The 27,299-nt window shown below is 39.9% G+C and overlaps 2 protein-coding genes across 3 annotated transcripts in view; both read right to left on the bottom strand.

Annotated features, from left to right (window-relative positions):
- The window catches only part of apba2b (amyloid beta (A4) precursor protein-binding, family A, member 2b), a 58,571-nt gene extending 36,242 nt beyond the window's left edge, over positions 1–22,329 (bottom strand). The window contains exons 1-2 of one of the 2 annotated variants that reach the window (XM_068730235.1): positions 22,180–22,329; positions 5,842–5,892 (exon numbers count right to left, since the gene is read on the bottom strand). The gene's annotated coding sequence lies outside the window, so the exon portion shown is untranslated. The remainder of the gene's footprint in view (positions 1–5,841; positions 5,893–22,179) is intronic. The other variant, XM_068730236.1, reaches the window with a different exon arrangement.
- Positions 22,330–24,287: 1,958 nt separating this feature from the next.
- saa (serum amyloid A) lies at positions 24,288–25,897 on the bottom strand. The gene is made up of 4 exons (XM_068731150.1): positions 25,791–25,897; positions 25,594–25,693; positions 25,305–25,443; positions 24,288–24,901 (listed from the first exon to the last, which is right to left on the bottom strand). The coding sequence occupies exons 2-4, from the start codon at positions 25,679–25,681 to the stop codon at positions 24,763–24,765; spliced, it is 366 nt and encodes a 121-aa protein (XP_068587251.1). The 5' UTR covers positions 25,682–25,693; positions 25,791–25,897; the 3' UTR covers positions 24,288–24,762.
- Positions 25,898–27,299: the final 1,402 nt, after the last annotated feature.

Below are 27,299 nucleotides of genomic sequence, written 5' to 3'. Positions count from 1 at the left end.
TACATTCAAATGTCAAAACAATATCTATTCATGTGTGTTGCATAATCTACAAAAGGTTGTTTTCCTTTTTAAGCGCATTTACATTTGAGAGACAGAAAAGTCATCTGGGAGTTTCTTCAGATCATCTAAAAAGCTATGCTAATGATGTTGGGGAATCTTTTCAGAGGTGGAAGCGTGGAGAAAACAAGAAGACAATCACAACAGCAAGTGCAGTTTGACAGAGGAGGCAGGCCTGCTTTGTAATAATGTATGATTCAAAGCTATTTTAGGATTGCATATTTCTAAACCTAGATTTCTGTGGGGAAATCTCGCTCACATTGCTCAGTGGAAACTGTGCCAAGCACGACCACAGTCGGTGCCTGGGTTCGGTAAAGAGGCTGGCTCTGGCTCAGTGTTATGGCTCTACAAGGCGGGAGGACATGCATCTGCTTGGATTTTGCGTCATCACACTGCGTCTGTGCCGGTTGGCCTGGTTTAAATAGGGAATGTCAAGGCAACACATGCAAGAAACAAAGAGAAGCCCTGATCACAGCCGTCTCTACCGAGATCCATCTCTGCTATCTCAGTGTAAATCCCCAACAAGTTCAAAGATAGACCGGATAATACATTAACATCAAATAGGCTGTCATGAAGACTTTGTGATTAAACCTTGAAAGGGCAAAGTCATAAAACGCTCAGATAAAACATAATGATTTGGGGTTTAGAACTGTATTGTGAAAGAAGACTAAAATAGAGCGATGATGAGGTTCTGAGGTGCAGCAGAGCTATTTTACTATCAGTGACTGGGAGACATGACTGAGGCTCAAATTATTACTTGTTTAAATTTTGTATTTTGTATACTGATCTGATTGTTTAATGTTGTGTTGTTTGATTAGTGTCAACAGACTGCTAATAGGACAGAAAAGCTTCTCATTGGGCAATATACCTGCTGTGCAAATCTGCTGATGTCTTGGTTTGAAATCAGGCTCATGATTATTTTCATTATCAATCAAAATAGTTGCTTTTCTGTTGATCAACTAATTGATTAATCGACTAATTGTTGCAATTGTTGTTCTCTGTAAACAGGGTTAGGCAGGAATGCACAGCATTATAGGAGAGAAGAGGAGAGCAATGCTACAGAGAGAGCTTCAGCAGAAACGCAAGGCAGGGAAAAAATGCTGCACCAATGTGCTAGACAATGAAAAGGGGACTACTGAATTGTGTTGTGTGTGCAAACGTGGAGCAATGTCACCAAATTAAAAGAAACAAATTAATCACACATGTCACTGAAGTCACTGGTCTACAGTAATAATAGTATTCAGAAAAATGGTATTCATGGTTCCTGCAGTCATAAAAACATAAAATCAGCAAAGGCATGGAAGGGAAGTGGAATATAAAGGCAAATAACTATAAGCAGAATGGTCAATAAACAGGGCACAAAATATTAAATAATGTAAAAGTAGACTGCAGGCTGCACAGATTACAAAGGCATAGATCCAAGAATACTATGAAAACACAAAGAAAAACAACGTAGACGTGACTTCAGGAGTTGAACGCTTGGTCTAACAGTTATGAAGCCAAAACACTCACACAATAACAAAGTGCCCATTTGCCTGCAGATTTTGATGACTTCTTGGCTGCAGCAATGCGATGTTAATGCTTTCATGCTCCTAAGTTTCTGAAATGACAACAATATGCAGCAAAATAATGAAAGTGAAAACCAACACCGTTGACACTTGACATTCCTTTATCTACTTCACATCCGTCATTAGAACAAAAATAATTTGGTTTGCAGCTCAAACAGAGAAACTGTTGAAAACACGTCTATATTTTATTTACTGAACGTTACACCTCTATTTTTCCCTGCTGTATTTCTATTCCTGCTATTTCTTCCTGCTCTTTACAAACAACACCTTTTTCAGACCTGGATCCCTTCTTTGTTGCTCTTTCTACTTTCTCCTTATCCTGACTGAGGGTCTAATGATAGAGGGTGTCATATGTTGTACAGGCCGCAAATCACTCTCACACACACTTTCTGGCTGTGTAAACAAAATTGACTTGAGTTGAAAAGATATTATTATCCCAAAGGTATCCAAAAAATATTAAATCTAAATGTAAATGTGGGATTATTCTTTCGCTGACGATGTTTATGTTCCATCAGAGTGTACAAAATGGCTCATTGAGAGAACTGTCATGCTTGTATTTAATTTATGAAAGGTCAGATCTGAGGAGACATAAATCAATGTCAAAGATGGCAGCTTGTAGATACATTGCCTCAGTCATTTCACTGTGATGTGCTGAGTACTAATTTCACTCTCCCTTGGCATGCAGCCAAGGATCATAAGAGACAGCAAGGGCAGAGAAGGTTTGACGGGGCTCAACAGGACTGGCTGACCAAACACAGCCAACAGCAGCACTCATCCCATGACGACAGAAATCTGGATTAATGCAGCTCTCATTTGAATCCCCTTACATCACATCACTCTGTATCTGGTCCCTCCACTCTGCTTTAAAACTAAAACCATGGACCTTTCCCTCATGTAGTCCCTATAGTATTAAGGGGCAGTATATAGGCCTTGTGGATAAAAAGGAACCTACTGAGAACTGTGCACACGACACTGAATCACGACCGTGATCCGAACGGTTCGGCATGCATGTGAACTGCAGATTCGTTACCATCATAGTATGAAATAAAGTTTCACCGCCAATTGTTATCGGCTGATAGTCAGTAAAAATATGCGATTGGCATTAATGCTTTTTAGTCGCTGATCCCCGATAATGCTACTTTTGTGTTGAAATCGGCAACAGCAGAGCCGGTGGCGACGGCAGCACCGCTAACGGCTAACGTAAGGAGGTTCCATTCAGTGACATTATGAGGCATTCAAGCTCTACTCAGTAGAAATGAGTATTGGGCAAAGGTAAATTATAACGTTTTCATGATATGTTCAAATGTAAGCTTTTAGAGTTATTTTTTTTGTCGAGAAACTTGAATAGATTGAGTTGTTTCAAAGATGTTTTCACAGCGATAGAAAATAGAAACTCGGGAGGGAAAATCTTTTATTTCCTAATAATTTTAATTGTGTGTGTGTATGCAAATAACCACTATAGATGACTATAACTAAATAAAAGTATAAGAAAGGAGCTGCAGAAATGATTTTTAGAGACGTTGGTGAAAATAAAGTCTGAGGCCTTGTATACAAGCTGCTATGACAACAAAGCAACAAAAACGATCCAGACGATGTTTGGTATTTGACCCTCTCTACCGACCTACCGGAGTTACACAACAACTTCGGGCCGGTTGCCTGTATTCATCGCCGCTCGTTTGTGAGCCTGAATGAAGTCTGCTTTACGACGGCTTACTGTTCATTAGTGTCTAAACGGGGGTTAGCCAACTGTGAGTTGTATGCATTCAATCACACAATACAGCAGTGGAAATGCTGTCGTAAAAGGAAACCACATGCAGTTTATTGTAATTTTCTAGCGTGTGTTTTACATATTCAGGAATGATTTTGGGCAGCCAATTGTTTTCTGGTCATGTGTGATGGTTCTAGGGTATTGGTATTACAGAGGAGAGCAATTTCAAATTCATTCATTCAGATTATATCAGTGTAAATCGCTGCACTTTAGCCGAGCTACACACTGCGGCGGGGCCTGCTATCTGAGCAGGGGATGAGAGACAACCTGCTTGGAGGAAAAGGTTTCATTTTTTTCACACCTTTCTCAGAAGACCGCATACATTTATGGCAACGTCGTATATTTTGTGCCGGAGGGCTGGCAAATTTGACTAATTGGCAATAAGCAGAAGAATGTTCGTACTATATTATGAAGCAGACACAGGCACACGTTCATATTGTGCATACACACAATATACTGTGGATTCTTTTATGTTTTCAGATAATTGCAATCCTGAGGAAGAGCAGAAGAAAGGAGAAGAGAGGGAAAACACAGACGATTCCTCACAAAGTTAACAGCATATGTGATGACAGATGTGACCGACTTCATAGCGTGGTATCAAATTCCACTGTGATTTAGTGGTTAGTTATCAGTACATTCACAGTGTGGTATCACAGAACTAGTGAACACATTGATGGAGCCTCTCTGGCTTTTGATGATTTATAACAAATTACGGGTCTGCCAGATTTTTTTTGTCCTTCTCTTCATCTTCAAAGGATTTAATCAGAATAAGTGAAGCATAGCAGCTGGCAGACTGAGCACACACCACTGCACTGGCTGACTCAAATTCCAAATGCAGCCATCCAAAAAACTAGACTGCCGCTAAAGTTCCCCGTCTGAAACCAAACAGCCATGGATTTACCGTATCAGTGGCATGCAGATGGATGGAGACCTATTCTGAAGCTGTTTACGGACCTACTCAAGAGTGAGTGTGGCTGTGAGGCTTATGTCAGTGATCTGGTCTTGGAGTCACAGCTCCTTAAAGACCACGTTGTGGGTCAAACTCTGAAACCCAAAGCAAACAGCCCAGCTGTGTCTTCCTTTAATCCCTTTACAGAAAAAGGATGTGGTCAAAATCAACAGTAAACATGAACTAGGCAGACGACTGGAATGGATGGAAGGTGTTGGTGGATGATGGGCGATGTTCAGGTGACTACACTATCAGAGGCTGCGATACACTGTTGAGTGTCAGGATGATGCGGAGCTCTATTCATTTCTCTCTCTAGGAGGATGGCGCTGTACCAGGCCGGATGAATATTCTAGCAGAATATTAATAAATGATGATAAAGACAGCGCTGAGAGGCTCACAACACGGTGGCTTGCTCAAGTGTTGTTTTGTGCGTCCTCTTCCTCCACCCTTGTACAGTACAGTATGTCCTCAGACTGGCTCTCACATGATGCTTTCCCTCCTCCTCCATCAGCACACAAGCTGCCCACTTCCTCATGCTGTCCTCCCTCTCCATTTCACTCCTGACCTCTCACCTTGTGCTTGAGCTGAGGACATGTGCATGTGGACATGTATCCATCCCGATATTCCAATAATGTGACTGTTGCTTTTTTCTTAAGATATTCACAAATGAGAAACTTTAACTTGGCATTAGTAATGCGGTATGAAGACGGAGCAGGTTCATTCTACTCGGCTAGTTCAGCCACTGAATTCAATAACTCAGTGGGTGGAAAAATTAAGTGCTGCAAAAATGAACAAATAGTTGTTATGAAGGTTTGTGTGCTGTGCTTTTCTCAAGCAGCCTTTGCGAAACACTCCAATGTGCCAGTTGGGAAAGTGTGATATCAATTAATGGGCTTTTAAAAATACTGACATAACTAGTGGAAAGTGTGCGATTTACTTCGTCTAACACCGAGGTTGTTGGCATTGTCAACATGGGCTGGTTATTAGCAGAGGATCTCTGTTTCTGCACAGAGATGGATAAGTCAAAACATGACAGACACAAGCTATATGCAGCCTTAAACACTAAGGAAAGTAACCTGGTCACCTACCTAAACAAAGCTCCACACAACACAATATCTTGACCCTTACCTTCCCTATTTCTTCCACTCTTTTACTCCTTAGTCTGTCTCCTCATCTCCTCCCTTCTCTGTTTGTTTCTACGCTCCAATGGCATGACTCAGTGGACAGCCGGGCGAGTTAAGGAGCTCCCTATAGGGCCCAGAGGCTGCTGTGTCTGTCTGTTCAGCGCCCAGCGACACGTCCGATCGTACCAATACAAAGAAACACACAACATTGGACAGTGGTCATCCCGCCATTATTGCTGTGTAGATTTGCCAAGTCTAAACTGTCTCTGCAATTTGGGACACCTTGACTACTTTTCATGTGGCACTGTAAGAATTCCTACAACACTCTTTCGGTGTACTGCAATAACCTGCCAAGGCACAGCAAAGCCAACTCACTGATATCCGTAGGTAAGCAGAGCAGCTCTACCGTTTGCTCCAGGCGATGACCTAAAACACAAAAAGAAAAAAGAGCATCAAACTGAGCATCAAACTGACAACCCACATGAAAGACACACAGTTCAGCTAGAAAACTGAGCTTTGATCTCTTACTCCTGCCTGGATGTGAGGGGCGTCGATGAGGAACGGGATTGTGGGCTCCCGGAGCAGAGTGACGCTGTGCACAGTTGCTATTCGACTCTGAAATAAGGACTCAAATTCATAATAGATTTTTCTTTGCACTTGCATCATGCTAGGGATGGAAATAGGCTGTCCAAATCCTGTGCAAACTGTCCTGGCATAGATACACACTCACACTATTCAAGTACACAAAAATAGTATGGGATATCATTTGTTATGAGTAAATAATAAAGGCTCAGGAAGAAAAAAATATTAATATTAAACCAATACTTGTACATACATACATACATACATACATACATACATACATACATACATACATACACTTTATAATTAAACTTCAACATTCAATGTTCTCCAATCAGCACCTATCGAGCATATTGAGCTTGAGCTCTGGCAGAGCTGAAGTGAGATGTGCTTCAGATCTTACTTCAAAGCAAACTCCAACACCAGACTTCTATTGTTTGAAACAGAGGTGTGGCTACATGAGTGTGACTGGCCAGTAAAAAGATGAACTTCCAACATTAGCTGTATTCTCACAAACTTTGACAGCAGGGCTTCACCATCTGCCACTAAGCCAAGGCCAAATGTCACATCTCATCCTCACGGCCCCTTGTGTCCCCTTGTGACAGCCACAAGTTGCTGTCCCCACTCAGCAGTTGGATCAGATTAACCAGAAAACACACCAGCAGCATGCACACTGTTGGTGTCAGCTTGATTGCCCTTTTACAAGAATCAGCGGGGGGTTATGTTGAGTGAAGTGCTAGGGTCAGAAGTGGGGAAAGAACTAGGCAGGTGCAGAGTTTTTCCTGCCTTTATACTGCTTAACGCAGTGCCTAAGCATTCTGTGCCACGAATAAGCCTAAACCTAAGAATACGAACGTAAAAACAATGTGGAGAACATCTGGACGAGCCTACGCACAGTACAGGACAGAGGAGAGGGGTGACAATGACAGTGCTGCAACTTCTCAATATAGTTAAGTCCCGCAGAAGCAGTACATGATTACGCCGAAGATGGCGAATGGTCAATTCCGTTTGAATGCCGGGTCTCAACTGGTTGTTGCTAATGGGAAATGATGAACACTTATAAAAGCATGTTCAGCACACTAATTAAGTGCCAATTAGCTAAGTCGTTTGCAAATAAGTACAAGAAGACTGTCATTACCACGCCTGTTTTATGAATGTTAAATTTCTATACACTGTGAATCCATAACATGTGTTTTCGTGGTAGCCCTTCCACTGTAAGCACCGCTGTTGTCGCCATCGGTTTATTGGCCACGAGCAGTGCAAAATAAAATCAATGACACATAAGGATGTTAATAATTAGCCGTTATGAGAATGAGAACTTGAACGCTTAATGCTGTCAGTTAAACAGCTACGCCCAGGCCCTCTCAAAGCCGATGTTATACTTCCTGCCATCTGCGCGGTGTAAATGTGGTCATCATAGGGCGTAGGCGTGGCCACATCCATTTGTTGTGATTGTACGGACTTGCTAGCATGGCCAATGCGCTACAAGTGGTAGCGTAGTGATCTACTGCGCATGTGTGGAGCACGTCCTCCAAGCAGACAGAGTCAAAATAACTACTACGCCGTGGGGTCCGCAGCTGTCCGCGAACACATCTGTTTGTACAACCGAGGCTAAAGACAACCCTGTAGGTGTAAGATGTGATGAAGACAGTAGCAGCTATGTGCCAAATTACACAAAATCTTATCAAGAGATTTCCATTTGGCTTTGCAATACACATAAAAACTACACATAAAAAAAAAATGACTTCAAAAACAGCTGGGTTTAAAGAAGAACTCAACACAACTTACATGCTTCTTCTCAGCAGAGATTTATTGTTTTATCTGGCATAATGTTGGAGAGGGGGAACGACGCAAAGTCGTTTTTGAACTGAAAGTGATCAAGAAGAGATGAGAATTGCCTTGAGTGTAACACAAAGAATAAAAGAAACAGCAAGTTCGGTGCTTAAGACCACACCACATACAAACTCAGCCTTCATTTTACACACACCTGTAAAGTTTTGTGACAGCATCTTGCAAGGTTGCGACGCTATCACAGCAACGAAATCTCCATAGACAGACACCTATAAATATAATAACACCTGCAAGAGTACTCAAAACTGCTGCTGTGGTAGTTTCTCTTCAGGATCACATTTTACCATGTTGACACACACACACACACACACACACACACACACACACACACACACACACACACACACACACACACACACAAACACACTGTGAAAACAATACCAGTGTTGCTTCTGCAGCTGGTTACAATATTCATGTTCATGACATGTTTATTCCTCATTTTCAACGGAAACACACACAATAATGTGTGTAATTTGTAGGACATAGTTTAAACTTCCCATTTAACTCTCTGAAAGGTTAAACATGACATGTGCATGCTTGACTCCAACAGTAATCCTAACCTTATTCTGAGCATAACTCTGACTTTAACCTGAAAACTAAGTGTAAATCCTTAGATTAACACACTGTTATTCTTGTGGGGACAATATTTTAGGTGCATCCCCACAAAGTGATGGTTTGAACAAACACATATTGTGTGTGTGACAAATGGTGACAAATGGTTACAGTGACATTATCTCTCCCATCTAACCGCTGCTCTACTTCACCATGGCTCCCCTCCTCCTACTTGCATACAGCCCTGAGGCTGGTCCTGGTCCCACAGGTCCAACTCACTCTGCAGCAAACTGCAGCTATACAGTGATGGAGACAAAACACTCAGCAGATCATTTTTACGATCATCCCAAAAGAGAAAAAAACAATTGGAAAGAATCATGCAATCTAGGAACCTAGAGCTTATACAGCCTCCTTCCCAGCACCATAACATCTTAGATACTGTGAAGCAAACACAGGGATCCACTTTTGTTTCACAGTTTCTGTATTAGCTTAAATACAGATACATAAATTAATTTCTTTTTACCAATAACTGCTACTGCTGCCTTTGCGTCTGCTTTCCCTAACTCCCTTTCCAATGCCAGGTCATTCCAGACTAATCACAGTATTCAAGAGGAGATAAATTGTGCTGGAAAGACTTAGCTGTGAGCTTTCAACACAAACAGCCCTAGCTAGCTCTAGATGCTATATGACAAGAACTGGAAAAAATGAGACTGGAATAATAAAATAAACACAGGGTGTCACAGGGTGTCACAATATTAGTGACACCCTGTGTCACTAATATTAATCATTCCCACTATTGTGGATACATTGTGAATATTTTCATAAGGGGGGAAGTTTTTCTGTGCTAACCTTGAAGCTTCACAAACTAGGTTTTACAATTTACAAGTATGATGTGGAAACTGGAAGCCTCCAGGTCACAAACACTGATAATGTTCTTTTCAGTGAAGTAGGAGAATAAATGAATGAGTAAATGGGGGAAAGCAGATCATTTTGAATATGTTGTGATGTTTTAAAACATACAGCCTCAGGGGGAACATATGAAGCGATATGATGACTCTCCTTCTTTGAAAATGCTTTTTGTTATGAACCTAAAACAGAGAAGGCATGTTAATGGAAATAGTCTGCAGACCTCAATACTATAAATCCAGTTGTTTTTGAAGGAGATGTTTTCACAGAAACATGAATAAATATTAGAGAGGAATTATGACCTGTTTACACGAGCTCTAAGCAGATTATAATACATCTTTAAAACTACCAATGACAAGACGTTTTTATTTCCTCATCATTCAAATTGTGTTTTTAGTGATGAAATAAGAACAATTGTGATATTAACAATTACAGTTTTTGGTGGTTTACACTGACTTTAGTGTGGTTGAAATAATTTTTTTGGACGGTGGCAAAAACAATAGTCTGGAGCCTTGTAGACCAGCTGCTATAGTCAAAGAACAAAGGGATCTGTATCTGCCAATATGGATCATCAATGATCATCAATTAGCATCGGCGACAAAAAAAAAGCGTGATCAGGAATCTTTAAAAGTTATATTTGCTCCCCTTTTTTTTTGCTTTTGTGCTGAACCGATCCCAACCAGGGGTTTTATGATCCGTCGCACCACTACTCAATACTCAACATGCATTGAGCAAATAGACTTAAAAACAAGCTCACAGATAAACACACTTGTATGCACACCTACGTCTCAGCTCAGCAGAGCCCATCTCCAGCAGGAAATCTATCCACATTGATCTCCATCCGCCCTCTCAAAGCTTACAGTACACTGTTCACTCTCAAACCTTGCATAAGCTGTTCCCTGGCATTTTACACCCCGTCAACATTTTTACAAGGTTGCTCACTGCCATGCTGTCTTGACCTCCTGTCCCACAGCAATAACTAAGCTCCTTTTCCTGAATTACAGACCTGAGGCACGTAAAGATGGAACCGAGGATGAAATGAGTGGGCTCTCAGGCAGAGCGGAGATAAACGAGCCACTGGCTGCCAACAGTCCAGTTAGGAATGTCCTGACCTTCAGCTTTACTCTCAGTGCTGTTCAGCAGTAAGAGGAGACACATTCAACGCAACATTATTACTGTGATCGTCTTCACAATATGGTGCACAATATTGTGTATGTCACGACAAGTAAGTGATTAAGTAGAAGCATGAACACTGACACAATAACTCAAAATCAGATGGTATAGTTTAAAGCAGTGTACTATATGTACAGTGTTGTCTGTCTATAGTGTCTTGAGATGTACAGTTCTTTACGGATACGTTCTCTGAATACATGGCAAACCCGAAAATACTGCGTTTTTTGTTGTGTTGTCAACTGTAAATAAAAGATATTAGAATTTGTACAGTAAAGTAGTCACAAAATGCTCCCTAAAAATACAAAGATTATGTAACATGACTATAACGCTTTTAGGCACTAATTTAGTATAATAGGTGTTTGTGTTGTAAAAGAAGACTCATAATTAACGGTGTGCAATCTACTCATTGAGCTACAGGACCTCCTATTCAGCATTGTTCTGACCCTGTGTGGGTGTGAACCCTCTAGAAGGATGTGCACCTTATAAGTCTGCAGAGACCGTATTTATTGTCTGGCTTTATGGTTTGCCACTCATCGCTAAGAAAAAATTTAAGTTCTCCATTACACAACTCTCACTCTCGATAACGTCTCTCCTGATTGATTGATTTCCTGTAACTGAGCACATTAGCATGCGTACAGGACAACAGATAACAGCCAGGATTCTATCAGTGACTGAGGTCTTGTTTTAAAGTAGCCGTGATGTTTGTACGTTGCTTTGTACTCTGACATTTGTGTGTAAAGAAATAAATGCAACATTTAAAGTAAACTCTTCAGTATCAAATAACAAATCAAAAACAATAAATGTTTCCTGCTCACGTCAGCAAATCCCAGGTATTTCATCAGCGTTTCAAATCACAGAGCTACTGTGTACAGCACACGTGTATGTTTTCATATACAAACTAAAGAACAGCAGGTCTACAATATTGGCATCCATGTAAAAAACATTCATTGAGACAATCTCCACAGCCACCTAGCCAAAGACCCGTCGAATTCTGTACTGATTTTCATTCAAACGTAATTCCAAAACATTGCAATGCATCATGGGAAAACATGAGCAATGACAGTAACTCACTAAAAACAGCTGAACCGCTGCGACTTGTACGCAAATGGTGTCCTGGTACTTTTAAAAAAATATTGTTTTGTTTCTTAAGATATATTTCCATATAGACTGGCAAGTAGACTATAACATTGCCAATACAGTGAACATTTGGTAGAATAATGTTTTGAGTGGAGCATCCTTTTTAATTTTGTAATACCTGTCACCAGTCACTGCAAATCCGCCCTAAAAATAGTCTGATTTAAATTTTAGGTCACATCACCCACCCCTATTTTATTCTCAATATTTCATAGAAACAACAAACAACTCCTGAAGCTTCCCCAGAAAGATCCTGATGTATTGTTACATCATCCATGTTTGAGCTCGTATCCAAACAGTAGACCAGAAAACAACACAAATAGAATGCATGTCCCAAGTATCTGATATTCAAAAGTGTTATAGGATCTTTACTGCTGCAATACTGTAACCAAAAAGGTGCGTCAGTAATAATAGCAAAAGAAACATGGCCTATATAACACTGCAGAACAAAGAGGAAGGCTTTGGCCAGCAATAAAAAAGACACCTGCTGAGTCTGGTCTTTGATGTGTTACTGAGGTTCTGGGATGTCACTTTTTGTTTTTTCTCAACCTTCACCACACAACAGCATGGCAGCAGATGGATGTTGCACATCTGCTTCTGCTTAACTGGCTCATCAGACAAGCTCGCCCACCTTCCTCCAGTCAGAGGGTTAATGCTAATGTACCAAAACAAAGTATGAAGTGATCTAAAAGAAACTAAGGCTACATCCACATTACTCCGTTTTCGTTTGGAAACGGAGTTTTCAAACGAAAACGATCTCCATCCACACGGCGTTTCAGCCATCGTTTCCGAAGTGATCTCCGTCCATATTACACGCCTGGAAACGAATATCACGTGACTCATCACGTTCACTGGGCATGCGCTGATGTAAACAGGAAGTAGATTGTCGTATTTTGTAACTAAGCAACCTGAGTAATAAAGTAGTCTTTAATGATCGTAAGTATGTGTTTGATACTTAAGATCTTCTCTCAAATCTTCCTCTATAAACTCAAACAGATACAGTTCGTGGAAAGTTTAATACGTTTTATTTTTCAGACTTAACGTTAGTTACAGCGCTGCGGGTCTCTCTCTCTCTCTCTCTCTCTCTCTCTCTCTCTCTCTCTCTCTCACCAATCGCTACAATAACAGCTGTTTCCTCCGCAGACATGCAGACTTTAACTTTTAACTGGACACAGCTGCTAGTAAAGACAACAAGGTCAGCAATGCCTGTAATCAGTTGTCAGTTAACCTGGTAGTCGATCGCGGGTGTTACGTCATCGTTTCCAAACGTATGCGTTTCCGTCCGTCCACACGAATACGCTACCCGGAGTTTCCAAAGTTATCCGGCTTCGGGATCGTATCTAAACTCCTCCGTTTACGGTGCTCCAAAACGCCGGCGTAGTGTGGACGCTCAGTGTAACCGTAGCAAAACATATGCGTTTCCAAACGAAAACGGAGTAGTGTGGATGTACTCTAAGCTTGATATCAATCAAAATCAACATACGAATGAAGTAATATCTATTCTTGTGGGTGGAGTGATGTACTCTACAAGTGATTGTTCATATTGCAACACAGAATGAAATGGGTTCTTATTTAATTGCTTAATCTTAAACAAATGTTCAATGATCCTTGTAGGGAACCAGGCCCATGTCTATGTTTATTGTTCACAAATTAGGTTTAAGGCCCCATTGAACAGCATCAAGCATTAACCACATTTGTATATTATATTAATCAAGCAACTTCTAGTAAAGTGAAAGGTTTGCTAGTACTGCTGATCTCACTGAGAATCAACATCCATGAGGATCAACGATACTCAAAAACCATCACAATATATTTGCCCCTTTAAGAACAAGTCATAGACATAAATGTTTTAGTTTTCTCTTTTTTGCCCTTTTACGTTTTCCATCTGCACCCTCTTTCCTTGCTTCTCTCCGAGCACTTCTCACACTGAAGATAAAACGACCATCTGGTTGCTCTCCATCAGCTTTATGACACAAATGATGAACAATCATCTGTGCCATCAATCAACAAACATGTTTGGCTGTAGAAATAATGGCTCCGAGGCTGGTACTCCAAAGCAATTCAAGGTTCAACCTGATTGACCATGCTTGATTAACAACAACATGCTGCCTTGTATGGGGAAAAGCATTTACCTTTCTAGAGACGACATTGTTTCTTTGAATAGCAGCAATCTGTTGAGAGAAGAGAGATGTGTCTGTGCATCCCAACAATACCAGCAGGAGATGAGGCTCTCTGCACATCTGAATGCTAATGTCCTGCTGCCCCTCACACAAATGTGGCAGCTAATGGGCTGGCTTTGGCAATGCATCTTAAGCATAAGTAATGTCATAAGTGACAGCTTACCGAGGTAGAGGAGCCCTGTTATGACTCACAACGCAGCAGGAGGGTTGGTAAGATGGGTATATTAAGGTCAGGAAAAAACACACTAGCACTGACAACTGTTGAAACTCCAAGTTTTCTAATTAGATCCAATGCAGTTTGAAAACTATAATGTATTATTTAGTAGTATATAGCTTATTCATAATTAAAAGTAGTTAAAATTAGCTCCACTTTCACCAACATTAAAGTGATGTCCACAGATATGCATCTATAGATATAATCCAATGATATAGGCCTGGGTAAAATACGTTTTTAGATGGGCCATTCTGCATGAGTATACTTTTAGTTTTGGTTCTGTAACCCTGTGTGAGTTTGAAAACTCTAGGCTGGACTGGTAGTGTGGAGACCTTTGAAAACGATGACGTAGAAACCCGTGTTCGTCACACCACTGGAAGAAAACAAACAACAACAGCCTTGATTATCGATCGACTACCAGTGGTTAACTCAACATGGATAACAGATTACAGGCGTTTCTGACCTTGTTGTCTTTCCTAGCAGCTGTTGTGCAGTTAAATTGTGCATTTTATAATGCTATAATGCTGAGGAAGCAAGCTGTTATTGGAGTGATTAGCAGGAGGCGTGTCCAGCGGCTAGCGGTGCAACGGATCATAAAAGTCACAGATCGGATCACAGTTCGGATCAGCAAAAAAGAAAACAGGGAGCAAATACATCTTTTAGAGATCCCTGATCACGTTTATTTTGCCGCAGATAATATGTGCCAATCATTGATGATCCATTATGTTGTTTGATTATACAGCTGGTCTACAAGGCTTCATACTATTTGTTTTGCCACCGTCCCAAAAATCATTTAAATTGCTCTAAAGTCAGTGTAAAACATCATACATTCTAAATGTTATCCTTTTACTTTGTTATTGTCACCTTATTGTCAAATAAGGACATTTTATTTTTATGGATTAAAACAAATCTTGTCATTAGTTGTTTTAATTATGTATTATAAGCTGCTTAGAGGTATTGTAAACAGGTCATAATTCATCTCTGATATCTATGGACGTAGATTATTTTAAAACCCTGTTTCAAAACAGAAACGTGTGGATGTGGTCTTAGTTAACGGGCACTTTCACTACCCAAGCATTATGCTAATAAGCCAATGTAGTCCCAGTTTTCTCAGCAAACAAAACGTCATTACAGATCTCAACTAGACCTTTGGACTAGTTATTTATAACTTGTTACAAAGTTGTATGTTACGCATACAAAGTGTGTTCACAGAGCTGAACCCTGACTAGTCATACGATTAACTTATACTGAGCTAGAGGACACAACTGTGACGGGAAAGCAGCAGGATTCAGACAGATCCAGTTAACCAATAAGTCTCTCTCTCTCTCTCTCTCTCTCTCTCTCTCTCTCTCTCTCTCTCTCTCTCTCTCTCTCGTTTCGGAGCGAGTCTTTAGTGCCACCCATGATTAATGCAGCTATGAATGGGTTTCTCTTTCACCAAGCACTGTGGGAGAAGGCTTTCTTTCGTTCTCCCACTTTCTTAGCCATTTTGCTTTCCTCCCAACGTGACCTGATTTAGTCACAGAGTGTGAAACTGATTTGGACTCATTTACATGCTAATGACATAAAGAGAGGTGAAAATGATGTGCATGCATCACCTCATTGATTCTAGGGGACACCACCGCACTCGTTATTCTTAAATTTAAGTAGGGAACGGCATGAAGGAACACGTACTTCATGTGGTACCATCTAGTCGCCGATACCTGATACTGCTGTGAAGAACTAATACAGCACTGGTGCTCAGGCTCTGTTCAGAAAAAAATAGTTTTGGGCAAAAATTATAACGTAATCATGATGTGGTCAACTGTAATCTTGTAAAATTAAGTTTTTGTCAAGACACTTGAATAAATTTGAATAAGTTTGAAGGAGATGTAAAATAGATAACTAGTCCTAAGAAGCTTGTAATACAATACTAAAACTGCTAAGGCCAAGATTTTGTTTATCAATTATTGATTTGAATTGCGTGTTTTAATGCAAATAACCACTAACGATGACTATAGCAATTTGAAAGGATAACAGTTAGAACTTTTGATTCATAAACACACAAGGGCACTAAAAAGATCACCACTAAAGACGCAATACAACTGGACCGCACCACTGCTCAGCACAGCAGGTTTCCAAATTTGTGAGATGAATTGTATTTTCTTTAAAAAGTGAAAAAAGAAGATTTCTGAGAAGACAAGAGTGTCAAGTTTGAGATATTTATGCGTCCCGTTCCCATCAGCAGGCAGCAGTCACAAAACAGAACACCTATGAAGAGCAGTGTTTGGATTGTGTGGCTGCGTGTTTGGAAGCAATGGGGTATTTGAAGCAGCAGTGACGATTATATCATGTTTGTTTAGCAGTCAAAAGAGATTTAGTACACTACCTGTTATTTTAAGGATCTCCGTCTAGAGACAATATTGCCTTGGCCTTCACACTTGACTCAATATGGTGTCATTTTAAACCTGGAACATCTCTCACACATCTCTTCATGCCCCAACTGCTTCGATATCAGTTACTTGAAGGTGCAGGTCAATATTGTGTTGGAGGAGGTCAAGGGAGCAAAGACAAGTACGAGACCGACTTCTCAAACCTTAATGGACTTTACAGCACGACCAGAGGACAGAGACCCTCTTTCTCTCTGCCTTCGTCTTTGAATAGAAACTATGTTCAAAGTTAACTTTGCACACTATACACCAGCTGAACCGAGACTGGCTCACATTTTGAGAACTGTCACAAACAATCAAACAAGAAATGTCCCAACAGTCCCCCCTTCATCACGCCTGACACAGAATGGGACCTGGATTTCTGCAAGTTTCCCTTTTATTAAAGAGCAAAAGTAGCAGATTAAACCCCCGAGCCAAAAGTCAACACTTCAACATCAATAATGCTCGGCCTCTCAAAGACCGATCAAGCCCCTTCAGACTGATGGTATCCAGTGGATGAAAGCTATAGGCAACAGCTTTGTGTCCAAATCAAAGCAGTCTATTGAGGGTTTAGGGGCAAAAAGCATGACAGAGGCAGAAACACAGATCACACTTTCAAGGAAAAAACTGAAATGGAATAAGACAGTGCTGTCAAAACAACTTGAGTTACACCGATGTGGCTGTCATATTCATGTGTGTGATACTAGAACAATGTCAAGAGCCGGACAACAAGGGCTGACCCAACTCCTTCAGGATATTCCTGCTTCATTTAGAGACAACTGACCGTGAATGTTTGGCCTTTTGTAAAGTTATAGGATGGCAAATTATATATCCTTGATCCGACATCGCATGGAGACACAACTTAATATGTGTGACTGCTCAAGCTAAAATAAATATGATTCAATCCAGTATCCTGTTCATATATCATGTGATGATAATTGGATACAAATTTGAATAACAAAGGTCCAATAGAGATTCACCAACTGCAGTTTTCATGGTCGATTCAGTCAATCCCGATTTCTAGTTTTTCTTAAATCTGACCTGCCAATTACGATTTTCTTTCTCAGAATTAGAATCGACAGCAAAGCTTCAGACTAACCTTCTTTACCAATATCCTAAAAAATGATTTCAACCACCCCGACGTCAGTGCCAACTGTCAAATTCTACATTTCATCGTCATGTTGTTGTCATCTATAGTGGTTATTTGCATTAAAACACACAAATGAAATTATTAGAAAATTAATGACTGCATTTTCATTTAACTTGCTTTGATTAAAAAAAATCTTAGCATTAGTGGTTTATTTGTGTTATGTAGAAGCTGCTACTTGATGTTAAACAGGTCATAATTTCATCTCCAACACTTTTATATTGCTGTAAAAACATTTTCTATATTTCTTCAAGTTCCTCACAAAAAACAAGATTACATGAACACATCATGAGGTCAAAGGTATGATTTACCTTTGCTCAATACTTATTTTTACTGAATGGAGCTTGAATGTATCGTAATGCAACTCAATGCAACCTTCGTTAACGTTAGCTCTCAGCTCTGTCATGAGCAGGACTGTGAGAGCCCCCATGCTGTCTGCAGAGCAGCCTGTCTTTGTGATTTGACTTATTCAACATTTCAAAAATATATAAATATATATACCAGACCAGTGACAAATACATATTCATTGACAAATGTTGAGGATCACACAATATACAGGTAAAGGATACCTTGTTTACATTGTGGCTCTCTTTCCAGGCGGGCAAAGAAAGCAACACAAGTCACAGATAACTAAGGTACTCTGAACATCACAAAGACTTAAGAAGACAATACATCCCTCCATGTAGCTACAGAGCAAGGAAAAGAAAGCATATATCTTCTTCTATAGCTGTACTTCCAGCCTCATGACCGATCGTGGCTGATTGATTGGTGCCTAACAATGATCAACTTGGAAGATGGAACTTGCAAAATCAATATTTCTTAGGAGCGACATCATCATCTGATATGGGATGGTGAGTCACTTTCAACTGTGACTAAGCTTTGATGCTGCAATCAAGCCCACGAGTAAACCTAAAAAACATATCCTCTTTTGATGAACAGGGAACTATGATTAGTGTCTAAACTCTGAGGAAAAAGCTAAATCAATATTTGATGGCAAGCTGACACCCAGAAGACTGAAGTCCTTACAGTGCAAACTGAACAACCAGCAAAGATGTGCAGTTTAAGATGACGAGTCGAAGAACATACTCTGTAGATATATATTACGTTACAGTGCTTTTTGTATAACCTTATGAAACACAATCAGTATCACTGAAAGGTTCAGCATATTTTCAATTGGTCCGTGTAGAGGTGAAATGCTTCTGTCGGCTCTAAATTCTGTCTTGCTATTGACCACTCCAGCTGGCCCTAACAAAGTTTTTGCCGAGGTTTTATTCTGAATTCAGCTTGGTATTGCTGACGGCAACAAAAAGCCACATAGTACTTAAAGAGCAAATATCTCTGGCAAGGCTGCACAGTCGTCTAAAGATGGTCAGATTTTTTAAAATCTGCATCTGAACCCAGATCTGACTCAACAGAGACAGAGTGATCAACAAACAGGTTGATTTCTGAAAGAATATTAGAGCTTTTGTTCAAGAAGGAATTGTAGAAGCATTGAAGTGAGTCAAACTCATGAACAGTAAATATACATTCATAAATGTGATTCATATGCATCTGATTTCTATAATATTGTACAGCTCAGTGTCGGTTTGGGAAGCTGCAGAGATACTGACTGTAGTGATGATGTCATCTGGAGATGAATCCTCTACAGACGGTGAATAATAGAGCAACTCAGGACAATATGACAGCAGCCATGGAAAGCTTGCTGGAATAGAGGAGTATTTTCTGAATCAGAGAAATGGACATACACATGCCGATCATTTGCTGGTTTCAGCATCTAAAAATCATTGAAATTAAACAAAGTCTTTTTGGTGTTTGTGTTATCAAGCAAGCACTTTAACAGCAGCTCCCTGGGCTCTGGGATATGGTGATATGATTTTTTGACAATTTACAGATATTTGATAAGGATAAAACTAACGATCAACACTTTAATCTGTAGAAACAATATGAATCAGATGCATCCCTACAGTCAACCATAATCAAAACAGCATCAGTTCCTTTGTTTTGATTGGAAATTACCCCGTAACTAAAAAAAAAAAATGTGTTCACAAATGAATTTTCAGCGGATTAGACTCCGAGCTCTGAGGGGTAATGTATAGCTAGCCCCCGTCATCTGTAATTCATCTGTTTGCTAGTTAACACACATCAACCTCAAATGCTCTAATTGCTCACACAAAGCTTTTCTACAGCAATACAGTTGTCAGCAACAACACAGCAGCAGCACTTATCTCACAAAAGACTCATAAATCATTGTTTTAATTGCCATTTTGAATTTCTAACAGTTTATGCAACATGAAAATTAACACCCACCTTGTAGCCCTATCTACAGGGTTTTTATTATCTTTTGTTATTGCCGAAGGGCAAAATAGTGTGTTATTGTACCTCCACCCACACTGATGTTATGAACGGAGTAGAGAACGTAAATGTTCAGTCTGTGAAATCCATAGCTTACAGAGCAAAGCTTTTAAGAAGATATTACATACAGAGTAATTTCCCTGTGGCACTGCCATCCACAGTGCAAAGGCAGCTAAAGGAATAATGTTGTTCAGCCAAACCTCGTAACAAGTGTGTTTAGATCAATTGTCTTGATAGGCTAATGATTTAATCACACATTTCCAAACAGTTATTATCTTTAATAATTTGCAGGAGGTTGTTGTCCTATTCTTTTCCTCCCCAGGAGTCCAATTTCGTATCCTCCAGCTGCAGCTGCATAAGATCCCAGCAGGCTGCAGGGAGGGTGTTTGTCCTTCAGTGCTATACAGAAACATACAGTATCCTAGGCTACGGAGATGGTGAGACAAAGCAGTGGAGTGAAAGAGAGGCCAGTGCAGAGGAAGTGAGCACAGACCTAAAGGAAAGGTATGAAAACTTTGTATCCCCACATTCACTATCACAAACATGGGGGCATCCTCCAAGGCCTTATAGGGTTTATATCATGGCTCTCCAGGGACCTCTCACTTTCTCTAAAGGCCATGCATTACTCTCTTCCATAGCGCTGGTCATCACCCTTTTCCTCAGCTGCGACACAGCCATTGTTCTCCCTCTGTTCTCCACTCCCCGCGGTACAAGCCCTTTCTTCCATCTTTATTCTGTCCTACTGTCAACCACTTTGTTTTACAGAAATGTCCCCACACTAAATGTCTCGGTCTACTCACTAGTGACAATACACAAATTCAGATTAGATCAATTATAACAGCTAAGATGGGGGTGATGGTGTCTTTTTTTTTGGCAACATGGTTTATTATTTGCTTATGTTATCATCTGTACAGGGGTTCAATAAATATGGCGCAATGTGTAATTTTTTTTTTCTCAGCAACCTACAATCCAAATGTTTACTTGTGATTTAATTTTAGCAGAATAAAAATGAAAAATAAATCCAAATATTAAATGGAAGTGTTCAAAGATTTAAATATTACTGTATCAAAGCAAAACTTGAACCAGTGTAACCTAATGCAGCTTAACATATATCCCACAGTGGCGTTAACTCCAGCAACAATATTGCTATTATGAGAGAAACCAACAAAACAACACTTGTACTTTAAACATCGGACAACCCAAAGATATCATACAAGTGGATGATGGCTACTGTAATGCATTCTGCATGACCGGATGAGGATAGAAGCTTAGGATATATAATTGCAACGCAGACCTTGTGAGCCGGTCCCCTGCTCGCCCTGAACAATCAACAGCCACACACAGCCACACACACAGACAGACACACACACACACACACACACACACACACACACACACACACACACACACACACACACACACACACACACACACACACACGCCTGCCGGCAGCTGCCCTCCCCCTTTGGCCGGGTCTGGCACAGATTGGTACACAGCAGGCACCAAAGTCCACCACCAAATATAGACTTCATACCTACATTACATAATGGTTATCCCTCAAACAACTAACTTGTGTTTTCTGCAGAGGCTAATGTGGTGGACTCGTGAAATGCAACTCACACAGTTCATAACTTTAATATTGTGTCTAGCAGCACCATGGATGGCAGGGGCTGAATGTATGGGGCACTAGAGTGTAAATTAAAGAAAATAAGTGGATATCGGGGTTGAATTTGCCATTTCCACAAAGAGACCTCTGAGGAGCATCCACATGCCTAAGGTGCCGTTTAATAAAACGATGCAGGAAAGGAATTGGACCATTAAGTACACCTACAAATTAATGACCTTCCACATCTCATGACACACTAAAGGCCTAAAGCAATATAACTACAATCTATAATGTTAGGCGTAGACTAAGCTGCGCATGGATGAATCACCGATAATTGTACCAATAGGTGTGTACAGTCGTCCAAAATACCACAATCTTATCATTGGAGTTACATATATCCTTAATAACATGCCAGACTTCTAAAAACAAGAAACGTTTTCGGTCAAAGCTCACCGCCCTGTTGTTAACACTGATGCTGAGGACAAATCCACAGGCGGAGCAGATCAGCATCCACCCACCGCTCCTCGAGGAGGACGAGTACTACAGCCTCGCTGGCAGAGCGGGGCTTATCGATGTTTACCGATGATTAATAAAGAATAAGGTCTTACCTGCAGAATGTCATATGCTGATCAAGTCACCTCCTTTGGGGTTTTGTGAGGGATGGTGCTGGCAGGTCTCGCATCACTCAGTGCGTGTTTCACCGACAGAAAGCGTAAGGAGCACGGTGCCTGACAGCGCCGCCCCGGAACGAGTATAAAACAAAACGAACCCACTGCGGTTGTCTGGTCTGTGAATACAGCCTGCGCGAGAGCCAGCTACCCCACCCGATCAGCGCGAGCTCGTGCGTTAACGTTACATGGACACAGAGTAATCCGTTACCACAGCCGTTACGAAGACTACTATTCCATCTGTTTAACAACATTAAAAACGCTATTGTTCTTTTTGTTTCTGCCACATGTACTTTACACTATGACTTAACATGTAGTAGGTTAACCGTGCTGCATAGACGTTTACACCCCTAAAAAGTAGCTAGATGATTAGCTAACTAGTTTAAGTTGCTAGCGAACAATAAGAGCCCATGCATTTAAGATGTATGCAAATTACTCACCACATTGTTAAATACATTTCTACTGAATATTCTTAAACGACTCACTCATGTGAACTAAGAAAATGTCACACTGTCTGGTACACAAAAGACATTTCTACCAAGCAATATCGCCACTTAACGTTAACCTACACCAAACACAGATGACAGCTGGAAGTGACTCATTTCTAAACTACTTGGCAAAGAAAACATTAATGCTGAATTGCCATATATATGTATATATAAGTAATACAAAATTATGAAAAGATATGATATACTCAGAACAAACATATTATCTTCATGAGACCTCACTACCATCTTGGCCTAACTCCTAAAATTGGCTTAAAAGGTGGGATGTTTTTAAATAGGCCTATTGAGCACCAACTCAGCCATTGTCCATCCTACACAGGTGTATGTAATTTATTAGAACAAATCTCAAGACGTATTGATGTAAACAGACTGTGTCACGGCAACAGCTGTTGTGGGAAGGTCATCTTACACCTTCATCATTTCTATTGATAGGTTGAGTTTGGTCACTTTATGTTATTCCTGCATAGCTTCACACTGAGCTAAAGTCTAATCAATCAGAATAATTGTTATCACCTGTGTGTGCGGGCAAGGGCCTTTGAAAGTATTTGAGGAATCTAAATATGACTATAACTCAGTGGCAAGTCTTGTAAAATGATCTGTAGGATTTCAAAATATTCTCACCGCTAGTGTCTATGCAGCAGGCTGTGATTATGCAGCTCATATTTCTCTGTTCCCAGTAGAGTTGAATGGAATTTCATTTGTAATGCTGAGATATTATATTTTAAAATGCAAAAAAAAATTATCAAAGGGTGTATTCCTTCTTCTGAGGAAAGTAAATCCAAAGAAACATTTCTTCTGAGTATTGTGTATTATTCAGAGTAACCTGTTTCATTTTGGCGGTTAATTGTACTCAATTTCATTATCTCTGCTACAAACTGTATCAACTACAATAGAGCATTGGGCTGTATTGTGTTATTCCTTCAGAGATTAAATACTGTATGAAGTAAACTTATAAATTAAATCAAAAGAAAGATTCCCTCTGAAGCGCCTCTAAAGTCATGGACAGCAGGACAGCGCTGCCACTGAGTGGTCATGTCTTAACATTACAGCTGAATGAAGCTCTAATAGCTCAATCACTGATGGACACGGATGAAATCTGGCACATTAAATCCACAATGCATCAGAGAGCCAAACCTAATCCTCTTTGAAAGGCAAGATTATTTCACCAACAAATAATCACTTATCACGCTACATTTTCAAAAAAATAAAACAAAATAACTTTTGATCTGGCAATCAAGTCAAAAATGCTCAAATGTGTACGAAAAAAGAATAGTATCCAACTCTATTAGAGATCCACAACCCATCCATCTAACAACAGAGGCAATTACACACACACATATATATATATATATATATATACCTCTGCTTATATATCTATAAGCAGAGATTTACAATACAAAGTTATTATAATTTCTGTGTTTATCGTTGAATTATGTTGTTTATCACTGCCCAGTGTCAATTCATGATGTTACTGCTGCATTATGTTTGTTCAATCATCTTGTCAGTTACTTTTTTTCTCTGGGAGATAGAACAATGAAGAAGTGATATTGGAGTCATTTTATTGAACTTAATATATTAATATGCTAATCATGGACTTACTATTAATAAATGAACAGATACAGCTCTTATAGCAGCCCAGGGGGATCTCTCTGTGAAATGCCTCTGCAAAGATTGAACCTATACTCAGAGAATTTATTCTCTAGTCTTCTTGCAAATTTGGGCTGGGTGAGAAACAGTTTCTGATGTGGGCAAATTAAAAAAAAGAGTATTTAATCAGTGATCTGAGAATACATTATTTTTTGCAGTAATGGTGACTAGTGGTTAAGAGACATGAGATCAGAGCAGTACGGTAACAACAAACACAGCAGGACAGTAAACAGGGTTATATCCCATGACGAAGGAAAATCTCAATTGTAAATTGCATGTTGGGTAAAACACTGTATACTGTGTCTGCATGTCAATAACTCCAACACAAAATCATTTGTTTTATTATCGATTGATGTCAATGGCTTTCATACTAATATTTTTCAGGAAGTCCTGGTGGCCTGTAGTCGTTGGGATCTCCTCCATTGCGCCCATGCTCATTTGCCTTCTGATCAGCAGCAGAGTCCTCAGCACCGTGACCTGTTCTTTCTTGCACCCACTCTCTGACATTACTGAGATCGGAAAATAAACAAAAAATATCAGCACGAGCAGATGACAGAACAAGTAAAACCTACTTACAAAGTGCTGTAAAAGGGTCCATGAGTTGAAGCCTCAATAGGTTAATTAATCAGGTGATATTAATAATTTATACAATGTTTGATAGAAAGATCTGTTTCCCATCTGCATAGAAATAACAACATATAATATTGTGTGAGCTGATAGCATATAATAAAGGGCCGAGATACTCCACAATTTACCAAACACCAATAAGAATGTAGAAAAAATGCTCTTAGATCCATCTGCAGTTCTTTTAAAAAAAAAATGTATTTATTTTTGAGAAAAAAACTAATATGCAACAGCCAACAATGTAAAAGCAGATAATGCTTTCCTACTCGTGCTGCTCTCACTCCTCACCTGATAACCTCAGCTGCCCATTTGCCCCCCTCTCCTCTCTGGGCAGCGTCAGCGTTTCCTCTGGCATGAAAATATTTGTCCGACTCCTTATAGTTGGCCTCCACCATATCAGTGTATGCTCGCGCCATATCACGAGCTCCTGATCAGGACAGAAGACAGTTTAATAAAATATTTGAGAGAATTCACAAATATTCATGTCATTGGCATTGTTACAACACGTAATCCTGGACATATGGAATACAACCAAACACATTGTTCTTGTGGCTATTAGAAGGGTCATATTTCTAACCGTAAAGGGCTTCAGCGAAAAAGTTGTACCAGTCGGCATTGGCTTCCACAATTAGGATCAGAACAATCCCTGCCAGAAGCAACTTCATGGTTATAGATGTCTAAAAGGAAAACATACAAACAAAAATGACATATAGTTCACCTTTAAACACAACACAATATACATACATTTATATTTTTCAGGTCTTTCAAACTTACTTTGCCGTTCCTGCGGAGTTTAGAGTAAGTCTTGATAGATTCTAGAGTATCTTATCAGTGACGACTGCACTGATCGGACTGACTTATATTCTACTCTGAAACAAGCAGAGTTGTAGGATTTCTCAATAGTGAAAATTCCCATCCATTTGAGGGCCGGGTACACACTGTGGACATTCCAGAGTCAGGGACAACTGCAAGCTTTATGTAAACAAAAAGGTGGAGAGTTTTTTTTGCTGCATGTCATGACAAATCATAAAATGAATATGTTACAATATCTCTTTTATATATTTGTCTAATATTTTGATCGTTTTTGATCCCTTTTGTTTATGTTGTCCTCTTAATTTAAAACATTTGGGACTTTTACAAGAAAATTGCTTCAAAAAAGTAATTAGCGTTGTTGCCACTACTGCAGTTTTTGCTTTTGTTGCTGTTGTGTGTGTATATATATATATATATATATATATATATATATATATACTCTCCAGCAATATCTCCAGAGATGGACACAAACACAGGAGACTACAGGCAACAAAACTTGGAAAACTAATATTAATTCAAAGCTCGGAGCAGGCAAGGCAGACCTAAACATCAAGATCCAACAAAAAACTGAACTGAAAATGGACTTCGATACAAAGTAATCTGAGGAGAGGATGACGTGCAAGTGGAGCGATGGATGGAGAAACCCAGGTGAGAACGAGCAGGGAGCTGATTGGCAGGGAAAACTAACGAGGCTGAATTAGAGGAGGTGTGTAGATGGGCAAAGGAGGGAAATGCAGAACAGAAAACATAGAAAACAACTCAGTTCAGTCTACAAGAAGTCATCAGTGCTAGACGGTGACAATAAAGTCCAGTTTATGTTTTGTTATTTCTTAGATTTCAGATTTTCACACATCACGTTGTCCAGTCAAAATTGTGTTTCTCTTTGAACTCACCTCACTTTCAATACAAGACATTGGATAATCTGTCATGTTTCATTGGCCTTGTGAGAGCTTCATTATTCTGTCACAATGTTTCAAACCATATTAAAATAATGATAGGATATGTTGATATTAAAATCAAAATACAATGTATGGAGAAAATAAGTGTTTCAACACATAATTACAGAAAATACACAAAATTAAAGCTGCGAGCAGCGATGAACGGGCCCACGAGTCGGAATTTGTTTTCCCGCGTGGACCGTCTGACGCTGGAAATTATGCTTTGCAAATAGTCCATTGCGTCCTGTATCTGCTATGTGGCGCTACAGAACACACGCAAACATGCATTATGTTGCTAAACCACATCTTGTAAAAGTCATGTAAATCGGATGCCGTTTGTCAGAAAACGCAGATTTCCTTTTGCCAGCAGGAGGCACTGTGAGTATTAGTGAAAATTAGCTTGTAGACATCCTCAGGCCATGAGTGTTATCAAGCATGGGAAGTTTAGGACCGTTTGGAACAAGTTACATCAGCTTTTTTGATGGGGAATCACGTAAAGTAGCCGCCCGCTGCGGCTAAGCCATTCAACCAA

Source organism: Cebidichthys violaceus, unplaced genomic scaffold (assembly GCF_023349555.1).
Source record: "Cebidichthys violaceus isolate CVI_PGR_0920_01 unplaced genomic scaffold, fCebVio1.0.p SCAF_5, whole genome shotgun sequence".
Lineage (NCBI taxonomy): Eukaryota > Metazoa > Chordata > Actinopteri > Perciformes > Stichaeidae > Cebidichthys > Cebidichthys violaceus.
Note: the sequence above shows the minus strand (reverse complement) of the source record. Positions and strands in the feature narration are given on the sequence as shown.